Below are 22,997 nucleotides of genomic sequence, written 5' to 3'. Positions count from 1 at the left end.
ACCCCTGGTAGCCCCCATCTAAATAAACATTACCAGGGTTACATTTTGCATGAAAATCATTTAGATAGAACACTGCCATGGGCAAATGACAGGAACAAAAGTAGAGAGGGGTTTTCCACCTCCAATTTTTTTTTCCCCTCTCAAATTTCTCTACATCCTAGCAGGGAAGAGGGAATAGAAGGAGCTTTTCTGCTGGACCCAGCAGCATCTCATCCAGACAGACTTGGCTGGGAACGTAAGTGCCAAGTTAAAGGATCATCTGTCCCTAAGCAAGGTGACAGTTCCAGATCTGCTCCAAGGAAGAAGTGGGGGTGCCAGAACCATAACTAAAGGTGGGTCTGGGTCCTGTGTGAGGCTGCAGCCAGAGATTGCTCTGGCAGGGCAGCAGCACCTCCTTGCTTACAGCCAAATGTGGAGGAATAGGCTCTGCTGCTCCTTCACAGAGCCCAGCAATTACAGCAGCTACTCGCATAATGCTCACCAGATGGTCCCACTGCCCTGCTGCCCTCCCACCCCAAGTGCTGTTTGCTAAGATCTTGCTGCTTCTCCTGGACAAGGAACATTCATTTCACAGGAGTTTGCATTACCTTGATCTCTCAGGTGAGTATATGGCCAGCCCAGAGGCCATGCTCATAGGAGAGCTGCTGGCTCCTTACGATTGACCTTCACATCAACAAAGGAGTCATTTACACCTTTTCAAAGGTGTCCCGGGGTCCACCAAGCTGTGATTTGTGATGGCCTCCATCCCCGGCTCTTCTCACATCTCTACCTTGTAGCACATGTAGAACTCAGATTTGTTTCTACTCTCTGCCAAAGTCTTGGAATTCCCTATCTTCCAGCATCACTTGGTGTCAGTTCACTTCAGATGAAGATGTTTCCTGCTCTCTAGACTGCCAAACTTCCCTTTTAAGCAGCTCTATGCACCCTATCAAAGCAGGTTTAGCACTTGTTCTCCTGTTTCTTTCTGCAGAGCTTGGCCCAGTTCCTGTAGGGAGGATGGAGTGAGGAGTATCCTGGATCACAAATCTGCTCTCCATCCCCACACTACTATCCCAGAGAGGTCAGAACTACTGCAGTGGTTCTGAAATTGCTCCACAAGGCTTTTGGTTTTTTTTTTTTTTTTTGTTGTTTTTTTTTTTTTCCAGTTCCTCGGTGGGTTTCCACACAATAAAAAAGTCTTAGCTGAAATGAGAGCATGTGGCTGGCTGCAGCTCTCTTACTGGTCAGCTGCCTGGGGCTCTTGCTTTCCTGCCTACAGTTGCTAAAGTAGGGCTACAGCTCTGAATTCAAACCCTCCAGTGAATAAAGGGAAGGCATTTGGATATGTAGATCTGGAGCCAAGGATGGGAATAGATGCCAAATAGACAAGTGATTACAGGTGGTAGAACCTTTACTTATTTGAAAAAAAAGGTCTGCTTTGTCTTTGAGGTGTCTAAAGCAGCAAGTGGCCATTGGTGTCAGCTCATTAAGGAAATCTGCAGGCTCCAACAGAAAACCACAGTAAACCCCTGCTTAATCACCAAACAGCTGCTGACCTCTTCTGTGCACATTCAGCTCAAGGTCCCTTGTCTTTCCTTCAGTCTGAAGTTCAGGAGCACAGTTTAGTCCTTTCTGATACCTAAGTTTTTGAATTTTATTTAAAGACTAAGAACCCCATCTCAGAGGGACTGTTGACACCTACTGTAGCAGGGATGTGAGAGCAGGGAGAGATGAAAAACATTACTAAAATAGGTTTAAGAGCAACTTAAGCCTATAAGTTTGCAGAGGTAGTAAGATATTCCTGGAGCATTCCCTTGGAAAAAAATACTTGGAAAAATCAATTAGTTATCAAAAAACAAAGCCTAATGCTACTGTTTTGAAGTGAACAAAGTTAAATACAAGAAACAACCTCTAATACAGCCATTCTAGAGCAGTTGTGTTTGACTGCTCAGGGTTGATTTACCCACTCAATGGGACTGCAAGAGAGAAATCAGATTCATAATTTCTGGTGGCAACTGAGGCACAAAATTATCTTCAAGCCTTAGGGAAAAAAAAGAAAAACACCATGTGGAAATGGACCTAGTCCCACACAGCCTTTCAGAGAAGAGTAAAAAGCACAAGGGGAAGGGATTTTTCTGATCAGACACATAAGAACTGAGGTCAAACTGGTAGGAACAGCATTAATAGAGTCAGCACTGGATTTAAAGTTCCAGGTAAGCTGGAAAACATTCTTTAGGTGGTGCAGAAAATGACCGATCAGCTTCCCCTCTGCTCTGACAGCTTAGCAGATGTGACAGCTGTCACAAACTTTCCTCCCTGCCCCCACCATTACAAAAGGACTGGAGCAGACATCCGCCTTGCTGCAGCCGGGAGGATCTGTTCTGTAATTTACAGAGGAACAAGGCAGAGCCTGTACCATGACACACTATCGGTTTTACTGTTCCCGAGCAGCAGCTGACCAGAACCAGCCAAGACGTGCAGGTTTTGTGCCCGCCGCAGCTCGGGGAGGGGTGTCAGCTTAAGCACGAGTTGACAAACAGCACTTAGCGTATCTCAAGAAGAAATCCGAGCACTCCCTCAGCTGATGACAGAGCTATAAATCTTGTTATGTATAGCCCTAAAAGTATCATTAAGGCAACTTAGAATAGTTAGTTTGTATTAGATAAGGAAAATGTTGTCTTGCAGCTATGCAGAGAAAAACATCTTACAGTTGTGTGTACATTTTGCATCCACCTGAAAAGCCTCCAGCTGTTTCAGAAGGGCTAAGGGAGTCTAATAAAAGCATCCCTGAGAGTCTTAAACTCTTCAGGTGAGAACCACTCTGTAAGAATGTAAGGCCTGAAGCCGAACTTTATTTACTTATGGACATTTTCTCTTCTGTCTAGTTCGTGTTTCATGGCATAGAAAAGTTCCCAGGCTAGGGTGTGACTGGCATGAAACTATGCAACAGTGTGGGGCATAGGAAAATAAAGTTGTTTTCTATTCAACACTCAGTTGAACTATCACATAGAACTAGAGAGTTCTGGGGAGGGGAAGCATCTGAAACGAAATCAGATTTATGGCTGAACTGTTTGCTGTTGTGCAGTGGGGAGCTATCTTGAGTTTCACTCTTTGGTATGTAATATTTGCATCACTTTCACTGGTATAGCCTACCAATTTTCTGTTTAACTATGAGCTTAAGGCTTGCCAGGAGAAGGGTAAGGAGACTGAAACTTTGAACAACGGAGTTCTCTGGGCATGCATTTGTCTTGTCCTCTGCTGCTCCAAACAGTGTACGAGATATCCAACCCTAATTTTGACTTAGGAAAAGAAATCAATACATGTCACTGAAGAACACATAATACAAGTAGGACAGAGAACGGAGGCTCTTGGAATCAGTGTCTCTCTGAATGCTGTTATCTGAAATATTGTGACACAGTAGAAACTGAGAAAGAGCATAATATTTAACCAGAGTGATTCTCCTGCCCCATATCTGTATTTCCTCCCTCCAGCTCCCCCATGTTGTGCCTGTGTAGATTTGAAAGCCCCAAACAAAGCAAGCAGGATGTTCTGTGATGGTGGGACATCACACCAGTGCCACAATCCAGTCTGAAGAAGCTCTCACCACAGCAGACTTCTGAGCCCTGTGCTCTGGCAGCTACTATTCTTGATACAAACCAGATCTGATAGCTCCACACTCCAGCTTTTCCTCTGGCTAAAGGCTGTTCTCATTGCTTTCTAGCAATTTCAAGTGACTTGTTCATTTTGGAGTAGCTTTGACAGGAATGGATGTTTCTTAAATGAGAAACATCCAAGAACTGAGTCAGGGATGGGGGAAAAATAACCTCTGCAAGCTGGGTCAGGATTGAAATTCTCAGCAACGAAGTCACTCCATCCAGGAAAGATTAGTACTGCTCTAGTTGGTGTGAGAGCTGCTGTCAGGCTGGGAGATCCTGTGCACAGACAGAGTTTGTGAATGGTTCCTTCAGCCCCACAGGCTGCTGTGGAAGCAACACAGAGGGGGCAGAGAGCCCACAGAGCCTGCTGAGGCCAGAGAGAAAGCAATCGAAACTCATGCACGAAACAAGTGGTTTGATGCTAACTTTAGTAAGTAAAGTTTTCCAGATAAAGGCAATTGCATCCATATTTAACAGCTGTTAAAGAGATACACATTTAATTGCATTATATAAGGAATGCTTTATATTCAAAACATTTCAAATGTCTTAGTTCTACCTGTTTGGAATCCAGACTTTCTCCCTAGAAGATATTCCAGTTGACAAAAAGGGCCTTGTTCAGATATCTGGGATCAACTGAATACATTTATTTAAAAGCAATTTTAAATATTAAAAAAGTAGAAATTAACACATACAGTACTCAAAAACTGTCACATTAAATACATGTGAATAGACATGTGTACTGATGTTTTACCTTAACATTCAATGAGAAGTCAAGATTTTAACTAGTGGCATGACCAGATCGGATTTCTGTACATGTTGATGTACTATGTAATAAAAAAATAAATAGCAACTGTTGTTCAACAGTAAATAAGACATCATCTGCAGAGCAAACTTCCCCCTCTGGGGGCACCTTCCCCTACCCCTCCCCCCAACCCTTTATCAGCTAATTTTCCATAAAGATTTAGACTTTCCAAATACTATGTCATATACAAAATTGCAGACAGCGGCTCATTGAGTTCAAATATAATACTGTACTTAAACTCAATCAATATCATACATTTTCTGATTTCTTATGACCCACAATAAGCCAGAATAAACAGAACTATTGTTCCTTATGGAACTAATTTAATTTTATAAAATGCATATGTATACTATTTTAAAGAGCGTAGAAAAGAATAGACATTTGACTCTACATAATTTTACATGCCTAGGTTTTCTTTATATGATTTGCATTTATCAGTTTATTTCAAGATCACTTAAAAATACAATTGACCACAAAAGTGAATAGGTTTTGTTCTTTAATGCAACTTAAAACATTGTAGTAATGGATAAAATGGAATGCTAAATAAATGCTAAACCTGACTTTCTTTCCATAGAAATAGAATAAGAAAATTCTGAAATACTGGAGCTGGTAATACTGAAGATTAGATGCCAGCAGGCTCTCTCACTCATTGCATATTTTTTTTTTTGAATGAATTTTTTAAAATAAATGATAAAACCATTAATAGTTGATAAATATTTTGCTTTTTTTTTCCATGTGGGATTTAGACATATATTTGTTTCTAAATTAACCACAAAGAGAATTAAATATTCACTGACTACAGTCTTGTAAAACTGTATTAGAAATGAAAGTCCTCAGAAAGTCTGAGATATGATTTTATGAAATGAAAATCTTTCCATGCAGCCAAGACAATCTGCTTTGAAATAGCAGCACTAGGTACTGAAGCCAAAATAACATTTAAAGCAATTCATACAAAACTACATATGAAAGTCATGGAACCCACTACAGACAAACCATGGGAAAAACATAACTGCACGATGTTTCAAAGGATTAAAAATTATGAAAGTGACACAGGAAATTAAAGTTTCCAGTAATACACTGAAGTGTTTTCTGGCAATGCAACTTTATACCAACTTTCAAGAAACCTCAGGTCAAATGCAACCTTCCAAGTATTTTCTTAGAAATAAGTTTTGTGACCATATGTCTGTTACTTTGTGCTTTGGGTTACGACCATTACACCTTACAGCTTGGTGAACTCCATGAAAACCAGCCTTATCCTTGTGATCTGAGATCTATCATTACCAGCCTGATCAAATGCATGAGAGGTCATCTTAGCTTCCACTTTTTAGAGCATTAAAAATAATTTAAATTTATCCTTATATCACCACTTAAAAAAAAATTATTTTAGGTAACTAACTTTTAGCAAGGTTGAAGACAGAGGAAAAAAAAAACCCCACAAAATCAATTTCCAAAGAGCCAATTTAGCTATAAACAAATACCGTTGCAAGCTCACATTAACCTGAATAGCAATTAAGTTAAAATGTTCTTTTCCTCAAATGTAGCTACATGACTACAGTACTACTTTTGTACAAAGGCAGGTTTCAAGTAAGCGTCTAAATGCATGCACAATGTCAACAGTTAACATTTGCTAGAAGTCCTTGGTTACTAAGAATTCAGTGAAAGAAACCAGCAAATTTCACACATATCTACTAAAGAACAACATGACTAATTTTCATTAAAGTTTTTCAAATGAAATAAATTTGTAACTTTTTATAGTGAGGTAATATCACAGGGGAACTGCAATCACAGTTTGGCATAGGTCCACATAATATAAACATGAGATGCTGTATGCACACTGTAAAACATTACTGTTATCTGTAAAGTCAGTGAATATTTGTCTTCATAATTACACTTAACTGAGCACTATATTAAATAAATATCGAAGTGGGTTTCATAGCTGTAAACTGCATACACTTATGAACTGCAGACTGATCTTTAAATTGTCCAAAACCATTCACTCATTCTAACTTTCTGCTAATTGTATATTGAGAATACCAGGTTATTAGGAACAGTAATTTCTGTACAGTTACGTGGGTGACAGAGACCACCTATGTTGGAAAACTGGCAGTCCACACGTGTGGGACAGCACGGACAGAGATGGAAGTGCTAAATGCCCAGGATGGCTTCAACAAACCCGATAAGGCGTGCCAGGTTCCAAGGCTACCATAATACTGGCAAAGGCAGAATAACACAGTATATTTACAATACATATAATTCAACCTCATGAGGTGAAACTTAAATGAATTCTTAATTTGTAACAGCAGCTATATATACAATTGTGCACAGGATTACAGGGAGGCAGCAGCGTTCGCTTTTGCTAAAAAGCCCGTCTTGCATGAAGAATGTGCAATGCTCAAGTTTAGGATTTGTTTGTTTTGACTAGTCTGACAGAATGTGCACAAAGGACACTGGAAAGACCCCTTTCCTCTCTGGCTGTCCTTCGATGTGGCCAATCTGCAACACAGGAGAAGAAGGTACATATATACATATACATATAGATGTGCATTGTACACACAGACTTCACAGACTGCATTCAAATGCAGCAGAACTGCACACAGAGCCTCTACCACCTCTTGGACAGTCTGAAGCAGACATTAGTTAACACATGAATTTGTAAAGGAACAAAATGAAATTGCACAAGCATATTATAAATAAGACAAATTAAGCCAATTAAATCTAAAGAGAACAGAACTAAATTTTTTTTAGGAAACTTATATACATCACTGAATTTCAAGATTTCATCAAAACAGAAGCCCGAGTTTCTTCTGTCTGATAGGCAGGTTTTTAGTAATATCTCTGCAAACCACTTAGTTTAGTGAATAAATCCTGAACATCTGACTGAAGGGTATTGTCTGCTATATTTGTGAAGTTCTTTATGATAATCTGCATGTTTCACTTAAGGTGATAAAGGCCCAGCTGTTTTCTCATTGAATTAGCATGATACCTAATGATTTAGGTGCATACTAGTGTTTATAACAAATCACAGTGTTGTCTGATTAAGTTTCCTTCAGCTACAACTACCTACACCTTTTGCATAATGATTATTTATAAAGAAATAGCTAATCAATGTATTCAAAGAGATTTAAAAAGAATGGAATATTTTATATGAAATTTCCATGTTTAAAATACATAATTATAAACAGCTGTGGAATAGCACTGGAGCAGCAGCCATGACTGACCACATAACCCTCTTCTCACCCTGCTACAGTGCTGTTCACTGCTTTCAGAATAATGGTGTACCTTCCTTCCTCTTCCACCAGCTTACAAAATGGGAAGGGGAAACATATAGGGCTGGCCATTTCCTCTTGGAGAGCCAAAGTTTTGAAGCATATGAGTCAACAGCCCTTGTTTCCCTTCTCAGAAACACTCAGACTGGGGTGCTTCATGCAACTTGCTGGGCATGCCCCCAAAAGGCTCAAAAAGCCACTTCAGAAAACAGATCCAGCAGGGAATGCAGCAGTAATCAGGGACAAGGTGATATGGGCAACACAGACACTTTTCACTGGGCACTGCTCTTTTGATATCAGCTTTTCAGTTGAAAATCTTCCACGCTTAAATGATGAGTGAGAGGAAAACGTAGCTGGAAACAAAACAGCAAAGGTTGTGCTGCACTTAGATTAGGATATCACAGGCAGCACTGCAATTTGAATTTGTTTTAGTCAAATGAAATCTGTCTCCTTATCCCCAGTAATAATTCTTTGGCAGGGACATATGATGTAGATGGGCCTTAGGGACATGAGCTGTATTGTCAAGAAAGGCTGGAGCCTTCACGGAGGACCTGGTGCTAGCACTTGAACAATATGCAGTCCATAACAGAGGGAGTGTGGTATGAAACAGGGACATAGGAGGGAAGAAGGGAAACAAAATGTTATCTGCCTCTCATTTAAGAAGAAAACCACCAGCTTATAGCATCAATTGTAAACTATTCTTTAGATTTTCAGCAACTTCTGTAGGTATAACAACATTTTGGGTGAACTGAAAATAGTTACACATCTCATTTTCATGGAGGGTGTAAGTTTATAGAGTAAGAATCACCACTTCTTCAGTTAATTAAAGGCTGTGTGCATTACAGAGAGGGACATGTGTAAATATGTGCTGTGTGAGTCAGCAATAAAGCTGAACTTACTGGAGCTTGTTCTAACAGATTATCCCTCCCAAATAAAAGGGGTTTTCTCTAATGGAAGTTTAAGGACTGGCTGTTAGCACAGGCAGAAAGAAACAAAACAAAAATCAAAGCAAAACAAAAACAAAACCCACCACCTACAAACAAAAATAAAAATAAATCCTCCATATTTGGAAAAAGAGGCTTTCTTATAAAAGTCATAACGAAGTTATGTGGAACTGTAAAAGGGAAAGATACATACCCACCACTCTTGGTCCTCTTCACCAGTTACAATAATTACTTCTCCTTCAACAAATGTGAGTTCATCATCATTATCTGCCTGACAGTCATAAATGGTCTTCACTCGCCTAACTTTGTTTTTTCCCTAAAAACAGAACGAAGTTTGAGATGAAGGACATGGGAAATGAGAAAAAAATATATTATATGAATTTTGCCTTTTGTTGTGTTTTTTTTTTTTTAACAACAAAGTGAAGTTTATAAATTACTTTCCTTGCAACTGGGAATAGAGAAATCCAAAATTTCTGCTTCAACGAGGATATTAAAAAAATAAAATAAAAAGTTACCTACACAGGTGTAGTTTTTTTTCCTTAAGATTCAGAACTCCAAGCAGAACGTAATGTGTAGTGCTTAACATGTAGCCCTGAAGAGGGCTTAAGTAACTTCTGTCTCCTCTAGTGAAGAAAGTTTAAATAATGCCTTTACATTGTTCTAGTCTGCAAACACCTTCTTTCTCCTTTAATACATGGTTCATCAACAAACCTACCATGAACAGAAAATTAAATCCAGTCTCCTCTAAATGCTCCAAGAGAGGTAAGGGCTGAGGAAAATGCTGCATTGGAACCCCAGTATTCCTTACAGTTTTGGTTTTAAATCTAATGCAAAAATACAGGATTCTTTGATTTCAAATCTGCTTACAGGTTTGGAAATTATTTTTTTTAGAGATTTTTCCATCCAAATGTTAGCAATTACTTACTAAAATTACCTTTATGTCAGATGGCAGTACTATTTTCTGATGCTAATTCACACTAGATATTCTCACAGCTCTATCATTCTGAGTCCAAGTATTTTCTAGGTCATACTTTGCTGCATACTGCTAATTCATATGAAAAAAGCCTCAGCCATGGACTCCTTCCCAAACATATGTTTCTTATGGCAGAGAAGATGACTTAAATGATTTCCAAATAGAGTAGGTAAGCAATATTCACAGCAAAACACTCCTGCTGCTTTATATTCCTGTATTTTCATACCCACACCTCTTCAAAACCTACAGTTACTTCTTTTAACAGAAGTAATCAGATAACAAGAATACAAAAACCCAATAAGAGCAGAAGGAGATGAGAAGCAGAAGGGCTATGAAGGGAAAAGTCAGCAGGTTTAGGGGAATTTGAGCCAAAACTAACTTCACAGAGGAAATTTCCTAGGGAGTCTTCTCTTTGCTGTTACCTACCCACTTGAAATTCCTCCATGTTTTGGCAAAAAAAAAAAAAATCCCTGAGGCTCAACAGCAGAAGAGATATACTCAAAAAAGCACTCACACTAAACTCAAGATACAGAAGAATAATAATTACAGAGGGATTTAAGGGAGAAAGCAGTTAACATAATATAAAACTTAAAAAAAACCCCCCAATACTCAAGACAAATGAAGAGAACTACCTGAAGATCATACGAGATCAAGGGTTTTTTCTACAGCAAAGGTTTGCTGCAGTGAGAAGTCACTTCAAAGAATGCTTCCTCTTTTCTTAAAATATATATTCATATAATTTAAACAAAAATTTCATCTAGCACTAGGGACTGGAATTCAATAGGAATGGGTGCTTGGGGACAGTCCCAGCTTTCAACTCCAGAGAACCTTTACAAACCAAGACCATTCCTTCCCAATCAATCCTCCAGAGATGAAGGGAAGCAACTACTTCTGCAAAGTAAAAATTGTCTTGTTCAATAAAAAGAATAAAGAAATTCACATTCCTCTAACTTAGAAAACTGTATGGAACTCAGCCTGTAAAAGCACATGAGAAAGGATGGTAATTACTCTGGTTCCATCAGATTTTCACATTTTATTCCTTTCACGGAGAGCAGTAAAAAGCAGTATTCAAGCTCAAGGTCTATTTAATCATGGGAAGGTATAAAAAAAGAATGGTATGTAGAGAGCACATATGTTCCAGAACATATTTTGTTCATGTTCCAGAACAGTTTGTGGCATTGTTGTGTAAAGAAATGGAAACAATTCCAGGAAATGTTATCTGCAACTAAAAAACAAATACCAACCACCGACTGATTCCCTGTACCCAACAAGTGCTTATTAACAAGAGATTTTATGCTTAAAACTGAACAGTAATGAGATGCTGTGATAATTAATAATCAAACCATGCTCTTATTTACATTCAACACTTTTTTTTTCTTTAAAAATGAGTATTTTGTCTCCTTTGTAGAAACCACCACACACATAAAAGAATGCTCAAGTGCTCAGTGTGATTTCAGGAGCACCCAGTGCAAGTTGTGTTTCTCTAAAAGTATAATTTCAAATGTTTATAAACTTTCAGCATTGGAATTTTTAAATTACATTTCTGAACAATTAATTTTCTAAAACTACCAATAATAATAATAAAAATAACAAACCACAAACTATGCTTCTCTGTTTAGTGGCTAAATAGTCAAGGCCAAGAGAGAGGTGCCCATGAGTCCTGTGGCTGCTGGCATGGGTCCCACTGCTCACTGGGATGAAGCACTTCACCAGCCAGGGGATGAAAATGGAGGCAAGATACAGTTCACAGGAATTCTTGCACATTATCACTCAAGCAAAAAAGTTTGCACAGAACACAAAGAAATACAAGTGTGCATGCAAAGATGTGCAAAAACCTGGTGATATACATATAAACATACATATGTGTGTATATATATATATATATATGTATATATATATATGTATATATGTATATATGTATGTTTCCTGGGAAGATATAGACTAGCTTCCATCACTGCACAATAGTGGAACTATTTAATTTACTGCACATATGAAAATGCCTGAGTTTTGAGAACGAAGAACCTATCAGATTTTTTTTCTGTATACAGTAGGGTGACAGTTAAAAAAAAGCCAAAAGTAATCAAACTAAACAGGTAATCCATTATTTGCTTTCTTTTCTTCTTTAATAAAGTGACAAGTAGCTGAGAATGACCAGCATAATTTGCCTGCTTATATTTAAAAGGACATAAATAAACAAACATGTTTTGATCTGATCCCTGTAATATTTAAATTCCAGAATACTCAGGAAGTCCAAGCAACAATTCTGTTTTCCTCAGCTCAGACAGGAGTTTACAGGCAAGTCCATGCTAGAAGCCAAGCAGAATGATGGCTCCACAGGGCTCTCACTATTTCACTGGGATGAAGTCTTATTTCCTTTTTACATAAGTGTTTTGCATAGCCAATTTGGCAAACAAAGCCATCTTCCTTTTGATGTATTCTTCATTATGAAAATCTTAAGAGAGCTCTGGAGTTCCACAGTTATCTCAATCTACATATGCATTAAGAATCCTTTGTTGGAAATTGTACAGGTTAGAAAAATGAACAGCAAGATAACCTGGGGGCTGGAATCAAGTTAATGTTGCAGATCTACTACTACACACCATGCAGCAATGTCAATTTTCACCACTTCATCAATACATCTCAACCTACACCTCAACCATTAAGTACATCAACATTAAACATCAACAGGGACAGTTACTATTTTGTCACAGTTGACTTTACTTTAAATTCTGCATCTGCTGACAACAGGTGCTAACATCCCTTCTTCTTAAAGCTTACTATGTCAAATATATAAATATTCTACCAATCCAAGGCACACAGACCTGTGAGCAAAGGCAACAGAGAAAACCATCAATTTATTCAGAGTTGTGATTGGCATAGATATAATAAATACATAAATCCCAATAAATCTAAATACATTTTCATGCTTCAATGTTATTGCTTTATGCTGCAAGTATTTCTTTAAACATGCAGGAGGCCTTGAAAACCCTCAACGTTTCTGAAACTGCTTTGGGGCACAAAAAGAGCCCCTCATTCCCCACCCCAGCCCATAGCTTTAAGTTGCCTGGAGTGCATAGCTCAAGACTGCACAGAAAGTCCTACAGTAACTTCAAAGACTTCCACAGATGCCTCCAAGGAGCTGGAGTAATACCTACCATATTTATTTTCCTGGGAAGTGGCACAGGGGTTTCTGGCAGGGTGTGTGTTATGTCATTAGACTCTTCAGATGCTTGCCTTTGGATGGTATCTCTGGATTGTACGTTTGGAGAAAGATCTATGGAGTGAGACTTTTGATTTGCCTCTGAGGGCTGAGGCTTCGGTGCTGCTTCTCCACCTTGAGTTTTAGCCAACAGCTCTCCTAGCTGGGGTTTTGGAGGAAGGTCCTTCACTTGTGGCTTTGGAGGTAAATCTCCAAGCTGTGGTTTTGGTGGCAAGTCTCCTAGCTGAGGCTTTGGGGGTAGTTCTCCAGGCTTTGGGGGTAAATCTCCCACTTGAGGTTTCTGAGTTAATTCCAGAGGCAGAGGCTTTGGGGGCAAGTCTCCAGGCTGTGGTTTCTGTGGTATATCAATGGACAGTGAGGGCTTCTGAAACATTTCCATGTGCTGATGGGATTTATCTATTGAAAGATGATGACTGGTTTCTATTTTTCTTAGTGCCACTAAAATAAAAAAGCAAAACAATGTTTTTCACAATCTTAATATTTCAATATTAAAGAAGTTAGGCATATATAAAAACTGCAGTTGTGTCAATGACCACATAGTCACTGAGCCCCCTAATTGCCCATAAATCTTCCTAGTCTATGACAAAAGCAGGATAATACAACTTTATATAACCCTTATTCACTGAGGTCTCATGTAATTGCTCCTCCTGGAGGTGAGCAGTGCTTATTCCAACAGCTATTAGATGTCAATTCATAGGTTATTTACTTCAAATGAAATAAAGTGAATCACTTTTTGGACCCAAACCAAAAACTATGAAATATAATGAAAGACTTTGCAAAACCGCCTACAGATTAGTTGACATGACTGTAACAAAATTTCTTTTTAAAGACAATTAATTGAATTGTTGAATTCCATACAAAAAACCACCTGACTCTCAGGATTAATACCTGTAAAATTTTTCAGAAGAGAGAGAGTGAGAACATATATCTATCTATGCACTGTATAGAACATATTGTACCAAAGACATTCACACTAAAAGTAAGAAAAAATGTATTATTGTATATATTTACAATTTAGTAAAGATGGAAAGTTTTAAAATGTGTATTTTGAAGATTTCACTGAAGGAATTTGAAACTAGTTTTTCATATAGTTCTTTTTCCCAGTGTTATCTATTGATTTTACTGCTAAGCTCCCTAAGAAAACTCAACTGAAATCTACATCAAAAAACAAAACCATTAGTACACACAAAAAATCCCCAACCCACACCCTTCTAAATCCCATAGCCCTAATGTTAAAACAGCTGAAGGGCGACAAGAGAGAAAAAATTTACAACCTGTGATGAAAGCAACACATTTTATCCATAAGGAACAATTTCCTATAGCATTCAGCACTGTTTTAGTATAATATTCTACCAGCCAAAAAAATAGTCTCTCTCCCTTTGGATATCACCCACTTCAAAATATTTATGGCTAATTATACAAAAAAAAAAAAAAAAAACACCCAAAAAACATACCCCCCCCCAAAACAAAACAAACCATTACAAAAACCCCACCAAGCAAAAAACCCATCCCCTCCCCCCACCAAAAAAAAGAACTTCACCAACAAAACACTCCAAACCAAACCCATTTGAATAGTTTCCATGAAAGAAATGGTATAATTACTATCAGACATCTCATTTTAAAAAAATGTCTCTGTTGATCCCTGTATATGGCTGTGCCCTTGCCTTACCTCACAGGAAATGCAAACACACTGATCATCAACAGGGGTTTGAGATGTAAGTAAATGATATGAAAAACACTGATAGCAGCACTTATCAAAGTGCTTTGATTTGGCCCTTCTTAAATTTTCACCTAAATCATTTTAAATCAAGGAAGTGATGACTTCCTTCACAGTGCCACCCTAGTGGTGTCTCTTTCAAAAGATAACATGGCAGAATAATTGTAATTTAACAAAGTTAAAAATTAACATTTGATTTTTATGTTAAAAAATGATTTGCACTCTCAATTTCAGGTATCTGGCTTCAGAATTTTGGACAAGCAGCATTTCCTGATCTCCAGGCTCTACTGTGATCATCCACTCATACAGATATTATGTATTTTTTATGGATTCTGTAGTCTGAAGTAGGTCTACTTTATAGTCAACTGCTGCAACAACTCAAAAACAAAAAACCTGCACTGAGTTTAAAGAGACTAGGAAAGAACATTTCTAAAAGAAAGGTGTTCCCTGGGCTGATGGTCCCAGCAATCTTGTCACTGATGTATAAATCAGCATGCAACAGCATCTGATTCTTTCCCAAGTAGTTGCACTGACCACAACCCTGATTGCCAGAACATGGCACAGATACAGTTTGCTCCAAGCTATCAAGAAATGGGACTTGGAGATAATAGGAAAAAAAAAAAAAAATTACCAATGAGACTGGTCAAGGATAGAAACAGAAGCCCAGAGAAGTTATCCATGGAGATACTCAAAATGTATGGCCTTGAGCAACCTGCTCTCATGGCAGAAAGCTGGCCCTGCTCCGGGTGCTGGACTGGACCACAAGACCTCCTGAGGTCTCTTCCAGCTTCAATTAGCTCATGATTTTTTTTCCTCCCTAGGTGTATTTTTTCAGTTTAATAAAAGCCTTCTCCATTTTCCAAAATCCTTTCAGTTTTGTGACACTTTCACGGTTTGTGGCATTTTAGAAATGAAATTTCTGCTGAAAAGATCCATATATTTAAAACAAGTATTTACTTTCACCCACATTTAAAAGATGCCATTATGAGAATAGCCACAGAGATCTCTTACCTTTCTGAGGTAGTTTGGGAAGAACTCTAGGGCCAAGTGCAGTCTTTGCTGTCCCAGTGCTAAATCAACAGATGTGAATGATTAGTGCGTACAACTGTTATAAAATAGACTTCTTTCTCCTTTTCCCCCATTATACATTCATAAATAAAAAATCCCAAAAGAAATCCACATTTATTTTGCCCGTTTTGTATAATCACTTTGTCTGTGGATAAATCCCAAAACTCAAAGAGTTGTTTAGAATTAATTTTTTTTTTTTCCCAGAGAAAAATACATACAAACCCTACACAGCTTCAATGCTAAGGGGCAGATACATTCTATGAACTATGGTACATGCAAAATGTACTCTGAAAATAGGTAAAGCTGAAGGACCAACTCTGTGGGCAGATCCTGAACCTTAAGAAAAATTTGTTCTTCAAAATAGTTATACTGAAACATACAAAACATAATCTATGCTTTATGTCAGTGAAGCTTTCCAGGACTGAGCCTATGCCTTGGAGCCTCCTGTACATGTGTGGTATTGTATCACACACACTCTCTGCTGCAGGAGGAGACAAGGTCTCTGCTACTCCCAGGAAATACTGATGACTGTGGAAAAACAACATGCTTTACTCTGTCAACCTGTAGTACACGTATGTTAGCTATTCCCATCTAAGTTTTTCCTCTAAAACCCCACCAAAGTCATTTTTATAGAAAAGGAATGTGGAAGAGAAGAATGCATATTGATTTAAGGCATAAAAATCTAACAATGCATAAAAAAACCTCCAGTATCAACTCAAAATAATGACTCAAAAAAGAAAAAGAAGAAAAATGAATGAGAAAGCTGCCAGTGTATGTTCAACAGAGCAGAGACTCTTCTGCATCAACTGCCTTGATCCTGGTATTGCTCATCTCTGCAGCCAATGTTTCAAAACAAGCATGATGAAACACTTTTAATTTCTAGCTGTTTTTCAAATAGTAAAAATACGTCATGTCATGAAGCTGAAAGAACAGCCAAACTTAATCTTGATTCAATAAGTCATAGAATCATAGAATATCCTGGATTGGAAGCATCCCAAAAAGATCATCAAAGCCCAGCTCCACCCTGGTACCTCCTACCATGGGGTACAAGGACCATACTTTTACCCTTGTCTGACAAGAATCAAGGATGGGCCCAGCTCTCTGTGCTGTGGAACACTACCACTTTTCCCCTGAGTGCCCAGTGCCAGCCAGGATTCGGCAAACATGGGAAGCCAGCTGTGCTACCACCAACAGGTCCTCTCCCTATCTTGACAAGGCAAATCACAGTCTGGGGGTGTCCAGACCTTCCTACAGACCTTTTCTGCTGTGCCCTGTCTGAGGTTACACATCCATCCCCAGCCACAGCCCATCCCACACACTGGTGGTCATGCACGGCTGTGTGCCTGAGGCAGGTGCTTATTGAATTCCCAGGCTCTGAACCTCAGGACTTTGGAATCACAGCACAGAGTAGCAAACTCTAAGTGACAGCAATGTATGGCTGTCCTTACTGCCCCAGCTATTGAAAAGACACTTGTACTGGACTGAGCTGATGAACTATGAGCTAAAAGCAGTTTGTGTAACTGCAGATTGTGTGGCAGCACAGGAGCCTGACAAAGTGGAAAACAGCTAAACTGGAAGACTGAGATGAGACTCTCTCTTACAGAGCCATCTTCGATACCAGCCTGTACCCAGAGTGACGCTGCTGCTCCAGGCAGGACACTTCACACTGAAGCAGACAAAATTAAATGCCAGGAGACATGAAAATAAAACTTTTGTCCTGCTAGACTGTGGTCTGAGGCAGCATTCCCCAGCTGAGAGAGCACTTCTGTAGGAGCAGCAGAGAGATTCAGGCACAAGGCGTTCTGTCCATCCTGCTCAAAGGATGGATTGTCCATGGACAGCAAGGAACAAAGCGTAGGAGGCTCAGTGCAGCCAAAGTATTTCTATGCTAGTAGGGCATGCAGAAAACTAAGTAAGAAACATAGCTAGGATTTTATTTCCTATGAAAGGCTCTTCTTTTCTAATATACAAATTAGTTATATTTATTTAAATTTTCATCTTTTCTTCATACATGCAGATTTTACCTTGACTGCTGAGACATCCCCTCAAACTTGTTTGCAGCCTTAGTTGAAGGTGGGCCCAAATCATTACCTGAGGTGAAAAAAAGCACAATTAAAAACAACAACAACAACAAAAAAATCATTAGGATAACTGAAATATAATCAGCAGAGGGTGCAATTTAAAGCAAAACATGTATTCCTCTATGCATCTTCAATACAACATATCTTAAAGATAATTTATAAATTTATTCTTTATTAATAATTTTGCAGCTGAAAAAGCAGGAGGGACCAAAATAATCCAAGATGACCTTTCATAAAAAACATTTTAAAACAACTCACTGGAAGCTCTCATCTCCTGGCAAGGGAAGATTGAATGACATTGCTGTAGGGCATTTGTTTTGAAATAGTGTTTCAATTTTCTCTGCATAGAAGGAGATACAGCAGGCCAGTATCAGATCCATTTTTCACTGATGTTTATATTTTGCACTGTGAGGCATATCTTTTTAAAACCACCATGAATGTGATTTTATTCACAAAACATTAAATTTCTAAGGATTGGTATTTTATCCTATGCAAAAACAGTCTTTATTGGTTTTAGTGACTAAGTTTGTATGTTCCCATAATCTGCACTTTAGCCATTGGTAAAGAAAAGATCCTGGGTATACAGAATTCTGTCAAAAGGCAGTAAAAGCCAAACCCAAGTGCTCTGGACTCCTTCAGCAGAAAGCTTCTCTTCATTAGCAATCACCATTTTCAAGGTATAATGACACCAACCCTTTTGGTTTAGTGCATTTTCATCCCCTTTACCTCTCCTTTTACAGCACGTCAATCTCAGAACCAGCTTCAACAACCTTTAGCAAATTTTGTCATTGAAATGGATGCGAAGTGACATTTAATGATCCAAGAACACAAAATACTTCTCATTCAAAAGAATGACACATTTTTCTAAATACCATTCTTGGCACATTGATGTCTAAATGAAACAGCAGAAAAGGCTCATGCTGTGACTTGCTAAAAATATGTTTGTGTTTAACAGTGGTGCAAAAAAGGAACTAAGGTAAAACAGCAAACATGTAGATCCTATGGATAAAGGAAGGAAAAATATCTCATGGTTGCTATGGAAATACAAAATAATCTAAATGACATTTTTAGAACATCTTTGAATAGTAACTCAATTTGCTTAGACATAAGCTACGGATTGCTCTGCTTGAAACTTCAATTAATGCACAGATTAGAAGACAAATGCTGAAATTCCACGTAGCAAGAAATGTAACAACACAGAAGAAAGCTTCTGAAAGGAAAAGCAGTGAACATCTGACAATATCTAAGCAAAAAACATAAAGGCAGATAGAAGAAACTCCCTCTTCTATAAATACAAAATTAAATACTTGCTTAAAAATCCAAATGGACTTTGAAACAAGCTTTTGTACAGATCTAAGAAAAATGGGAAGTAGAGGCCCCCCTTCCATCCACTGAAGTTTAGCTTGCCCTGAAAAGCAGTGAAGAGACAGGAAAAGCCATGTTCTTCTCTGGCCCTTCTCTGACAAGCTGCTTTACTGCTACAGGCTTCTTCATCTTCAACTGCACACCTGCACCTTTCCCCTATTTTCTTCTTCTTCCTTTATCTATTGCCTAATGTGTTTAAGGAAAAGTTGACACCTGCCTAGCATCTAATCCTATCACACCTTTCATCCTAACAGTGATACATTATACAGTATTCGCATATATGGTACTTTAGGTGCTGTTTTGGACTTAAATATTTGGGATTTTTTACATAGTTGAAGTCCAAGCTCTTCAAAATGTCTTAGCTAACTCTGAAAAAGTACAGGGCTGTTGGACTCCACAACATAGGAAACATTTTTTTTTCCCATCTCCTAGACCTCTGAGAAGTAAAAAACTGAAAAGAGTCCTTTATTTTTATTCCTTGAGAAAAAGTCTTTGTTTTTCATTGGACTCTATACTTTTCATGTTGAATCCTAGATTAAATCACACATGAGTACTCCATGATTTACTAAATTTAACTCAATTTGCTGAAAAAAAAAGTGCTTTTAGTCTAGCGATTTTTTTATTTTAGGCTAGCAATTGTGTGTTCGTACAAGAATAGAGAGAGGATTCTCTTAAAATACAAGTAATGTTTGGATGATGCGCCTGTGTAAGGACTGGATTCCAGTTTAAAAATTTACAGATTAATGGAAATCCTGCCATCAAAAATAAAATCAAAGAAATCACATATGCCTGAGATTTATAGCTACCAAGAGATTTTGACTGCACAGAGCAATGTTTATTCAAAACAGGAAGAATCTGAGTAGTCTGGAAAATAGTTTCCAAAAAGCATCTGTCAGAAAGGTCTCCTGGTAAAAATAAAAATTGAAACGCTCTATTTCTGGTAGCAGGATGCAAACCTATCAGTCTTTGTGTATGTACAGACAACATCACAAAAGCCAAGTACATATTAAGACAACACATTCCCACCAGCGAGGTGTGAACACTTTACAGGAGAGGCATGGCCCAGAGCCCAAGGAAGGAGCTCCTGTGAGACCTGCACAGGCACAGCGGCTCTGGTGCCCCAGAGCTGCACCCCTGGCTCCTGGCTGGGCACAGCGGCAGCAGGGGCAGGGGCAGAGGAGAGCAGGGGCTGAGGGCTGGGTGAGGGCACAGCCTGGGCATAGGGCAGAGCCAGGGAGGCAGTGGAGGGGATTGGGCTGGGCCCCAGGGCAGCGTGAAGGAGGTTCAGCTTTCTCAAGTGCGGCTCGGCTGCGGCAGCCTGGAGGCAGTGACAGGAGCTAGAACTGCTGATTTATCTGAGCTGACGCTACATCAAGCTGCAATCATTGGAAAGCAAGCACCAGGTAAAGAGAAACCAAAGATCATATATCAGCCATCGGCAAGGTTTTCCCCTGCCCTTTTGTTTTGCATTTCAAAACTCACCCCAAGGAATTGGGCCCTTATTCTGGGGTCCATGAGGTAGTGGGCTTGGTGGGTCAGAGAGGGTTCTTTTGTGTCCTGGGGGTGGGGGAGGTGGTCTCTTCTTGGAAAGAGTGGAGCTGCCACTAGAGGTTTGAGTGCTTAGAGGGAGGGTTGAAGGTGGGCCTGCAAAATAACAAACAACCTTCTTACAAATACATGTGCATAAACGTCAAAGCAGCACTGAAAAATTCACAGTCAGACCCACAGCGAAGTGCAGCAAAAGACTAAAATAAAAAGACAAGCCATGCCAAAACACTGTTTAGATTAAACGACACATCCACCACATTTTTAACCATCTCAGCTGTGGGAATATAAGCAACTTGACAATAGAATGACATGTGTACTTATGTTTAAAAAATACAGGATTAATCGTGCCAAGATTTCTAATTTTAGGCATTGTTAAAAAAAAGCATAATGAAATATTAAAATTAAGTAATATTTACCACATGGGATTAAAATTGCTATTAATTTATACTAGAATGAAAGCACATTCTGTATGTGGGGAGGTTTTTTAGCCCTCCAGACCATCTCATACCAATTTTGTTAATAAACTGGAAGGCAGGAGGAAAGAAATAAAAATATGCCTACAAATTTTTCTCTCACATTCAAAATAGGATTTTTAGCTTGAGAAGATTTTCTCTAATTCTTTTTTCTGTAGATCAAATACATCAAACTATGCATTCCAAAAGCAATGCAAATCGTTGTACATGGCATGAATAAAATAAACATCAGAGAATTCCTATCTGGGACTGAGATTAGATATTTCACAGTAGCATTGCTCGTAAGAGCCTATGCAGTCACCCCTATCCTTAAATACTTTTATATCCCTCTGATTGAATGCTGGCACAAGTATTATTCAACACAATGAATGCTTCACACATTATGGGAACAGATACAGCTTGAAAGACAAAATAACCCAGCGGGAAGACAGGAGATGTTCCTAATCAGCTGCAGCATTGACCTTCACAAACCTCTCGACCGAGAAGCTCAAGGAAGCAGAGCCGGGCGCAGCCGGCAGCGAGGGGACGACTGCTGGAGTCAGCTGCCACCACTGCCCTAAGAAATGGCTTCTAACACTTTCTGCAGTGGCTCTGCATTAGGCCAGAACCACTCCAGGGGGTTTCTTGTTGGGGTGGTTTTTGTTAGTCTGTGGGTTTGTTGGTTTTGCCTTGTTTTAATCTAACCAACAACTCAGACTTCACTGCAGTCTTCACTCGCAGTAAATTTTGCGCGTCAGATGGCTTTGCCATCGGTCCAGATAAATGCAAAAATTGACATAAAACTTTAAAAGCAAAGTCTATATCTGAAATTTCAAGTCTATTGTCAGCATATTTTCTAGCACTGTAGAACCAACTTGCCTATTTTTGAAAAGCTACCTTATTTGAACAGTACTTGAGACAAAACCTTCATTCAGTTACTGGACATATATCTTGCCATGCAGCACACAAACCTAGAGCTGCCTTCTTCAAAAATATTTATGAATATTCTCTGGAAATTATCAATACGTGCATCCCTTCCAAAATTATTATATATTATAGAAATATTGAAATCAGTGAGAAATAGTATTTGTTGAAATTCCTTAGGTGAAACATTTAACACTGACAAAAGTAACTTCCATGATTCTATAAGCATGAATCTGCCTGTCAGATATTTTCAGCAGGTGACCTCTCTCTCTCTCTTATAAACAGAAAAGAAAAATTTAATAGAACTGCCCCTAGTAAGTCAATAATTCAATCTATTGTCTTCCAGATTCAATCCTGGAAGGCCTTCTGCTGTGCAGGATAATCCCAGGATAATCTCTCAACCACAACCCCAGCAGAGATTTTGGTCCTGGCTTAATTAATTGGTTACTTTTGCAAATCAAATTATATATTTTGCAACTGTTGCTCTCAATTTACTTCCAAGTTCACAAAACCTTTAACTGACAACAAGTCAAATGCCAGTGCATTTAGTGATTGTTCCCATGTTTGCATCCACACACTTTGTTATTTTAATATCTTCCTTGAGCTTAAGTAAGCAAAATAACTTAAACTGTGCCTTAAGATGGTTCTGAAAGCAAACCCAACTTTTCTCATTCTAAATTTTGATTGATGATCCCTTAAACTCCTGTGAGTTACCAATTCTTTCTTTTAGAAATACGAATCAAAAGTTGTTTTGATTTCTGATGCAATGTGAATGCATCTAGGAGTGGCAGGGGGGCAGGAACAGTCAATATCTGCTGTTAACAGTAATTGTTACAGCACGTGGCGATCGCAGCCGGGCTGTCCCAGCAGCGTTTCTCCCCTGACCCCGTCCCTTGTCCCTTGTCCCCGTCCCTTATCCTCTGTCCCTTACCCCCTGTCCCCTGTCCCTTACCCCCTGTCCCTGTCCCCTGTCCCTTATCCCCGTCCCTTGTCCCCTGTCCC

The 22,997-nt window shown here is 38.8% G+C and overlaps 1 protein-coding gene across 8 annotated transcripts in view; it reads right to left on the bottom strand.

Moving 5' to 3' along the window:
• Positions 1–4,046: 4,046 nt before the first annotated feature.
• Positions 4,047–22,997, bottom strand: part of ASAP1 (ArfGAP with SH3 domain, ankyrin repeat and PH domain 1) — a 127,287-nt gene continuing 108,336 nt past the window's right edge. For 6 of the 8 annotated variants that reach the window (XM_077782038.1, XM_077782031.1, XM_077782032.1 and 3 more), the window contains 6 exons: positions 20,554–20,715; positions 17,650–17,716; positions 15,569–15,627; positions 12,776–13,278; positions 8,841–8,963; positions 4,047–6,930 (listed from right to left, as the gene is read on the bottom strand). In XM_077782038.1, coding sequence (XP_077638164.1) covers positions 6,856–6,930; positions 8,841–8,963; positions 12,776–13,278; positions 15,569–15,627; positions 17,650–17,716; positions 20,554–20,715 — 989 coding nt within the window. In that variant the 3' untranslated portion in view covers positions 4,047–6,855. The remainder of the gene's footprint in view (positions 6,931–8,840; positions 8,964–12,775; positions 13,279–15,568; positions 15,628–17,649; positions 17,717–20,553; positions 20,716–22,997) is intronic. The other 2 variants (XM_077782040.1, XM_077782046.1) reach the window with 1 other exon arrangement.

This window comes from Lonchura striata, chromosome 1 (assembly GCF_046129695.1).
Source record: "Lonchura striata isolate bLonStr1 chromosome 1, bLonStr1.mat, whole genome shotgun sequence".
In the NCBI taxonomy this organism is placed as follows: domain Eukaryota; kingdom Metazoa; phylum Chordata; class Aves; order Passeriformes; family Estrildidae; genus Lonchura; species Lonchura striata.
The sequence above is the reverse complement of the archived record's forward strand: the minus strand, read 5'-3'. Positions and strand labels throughout refer to the sequence as shown.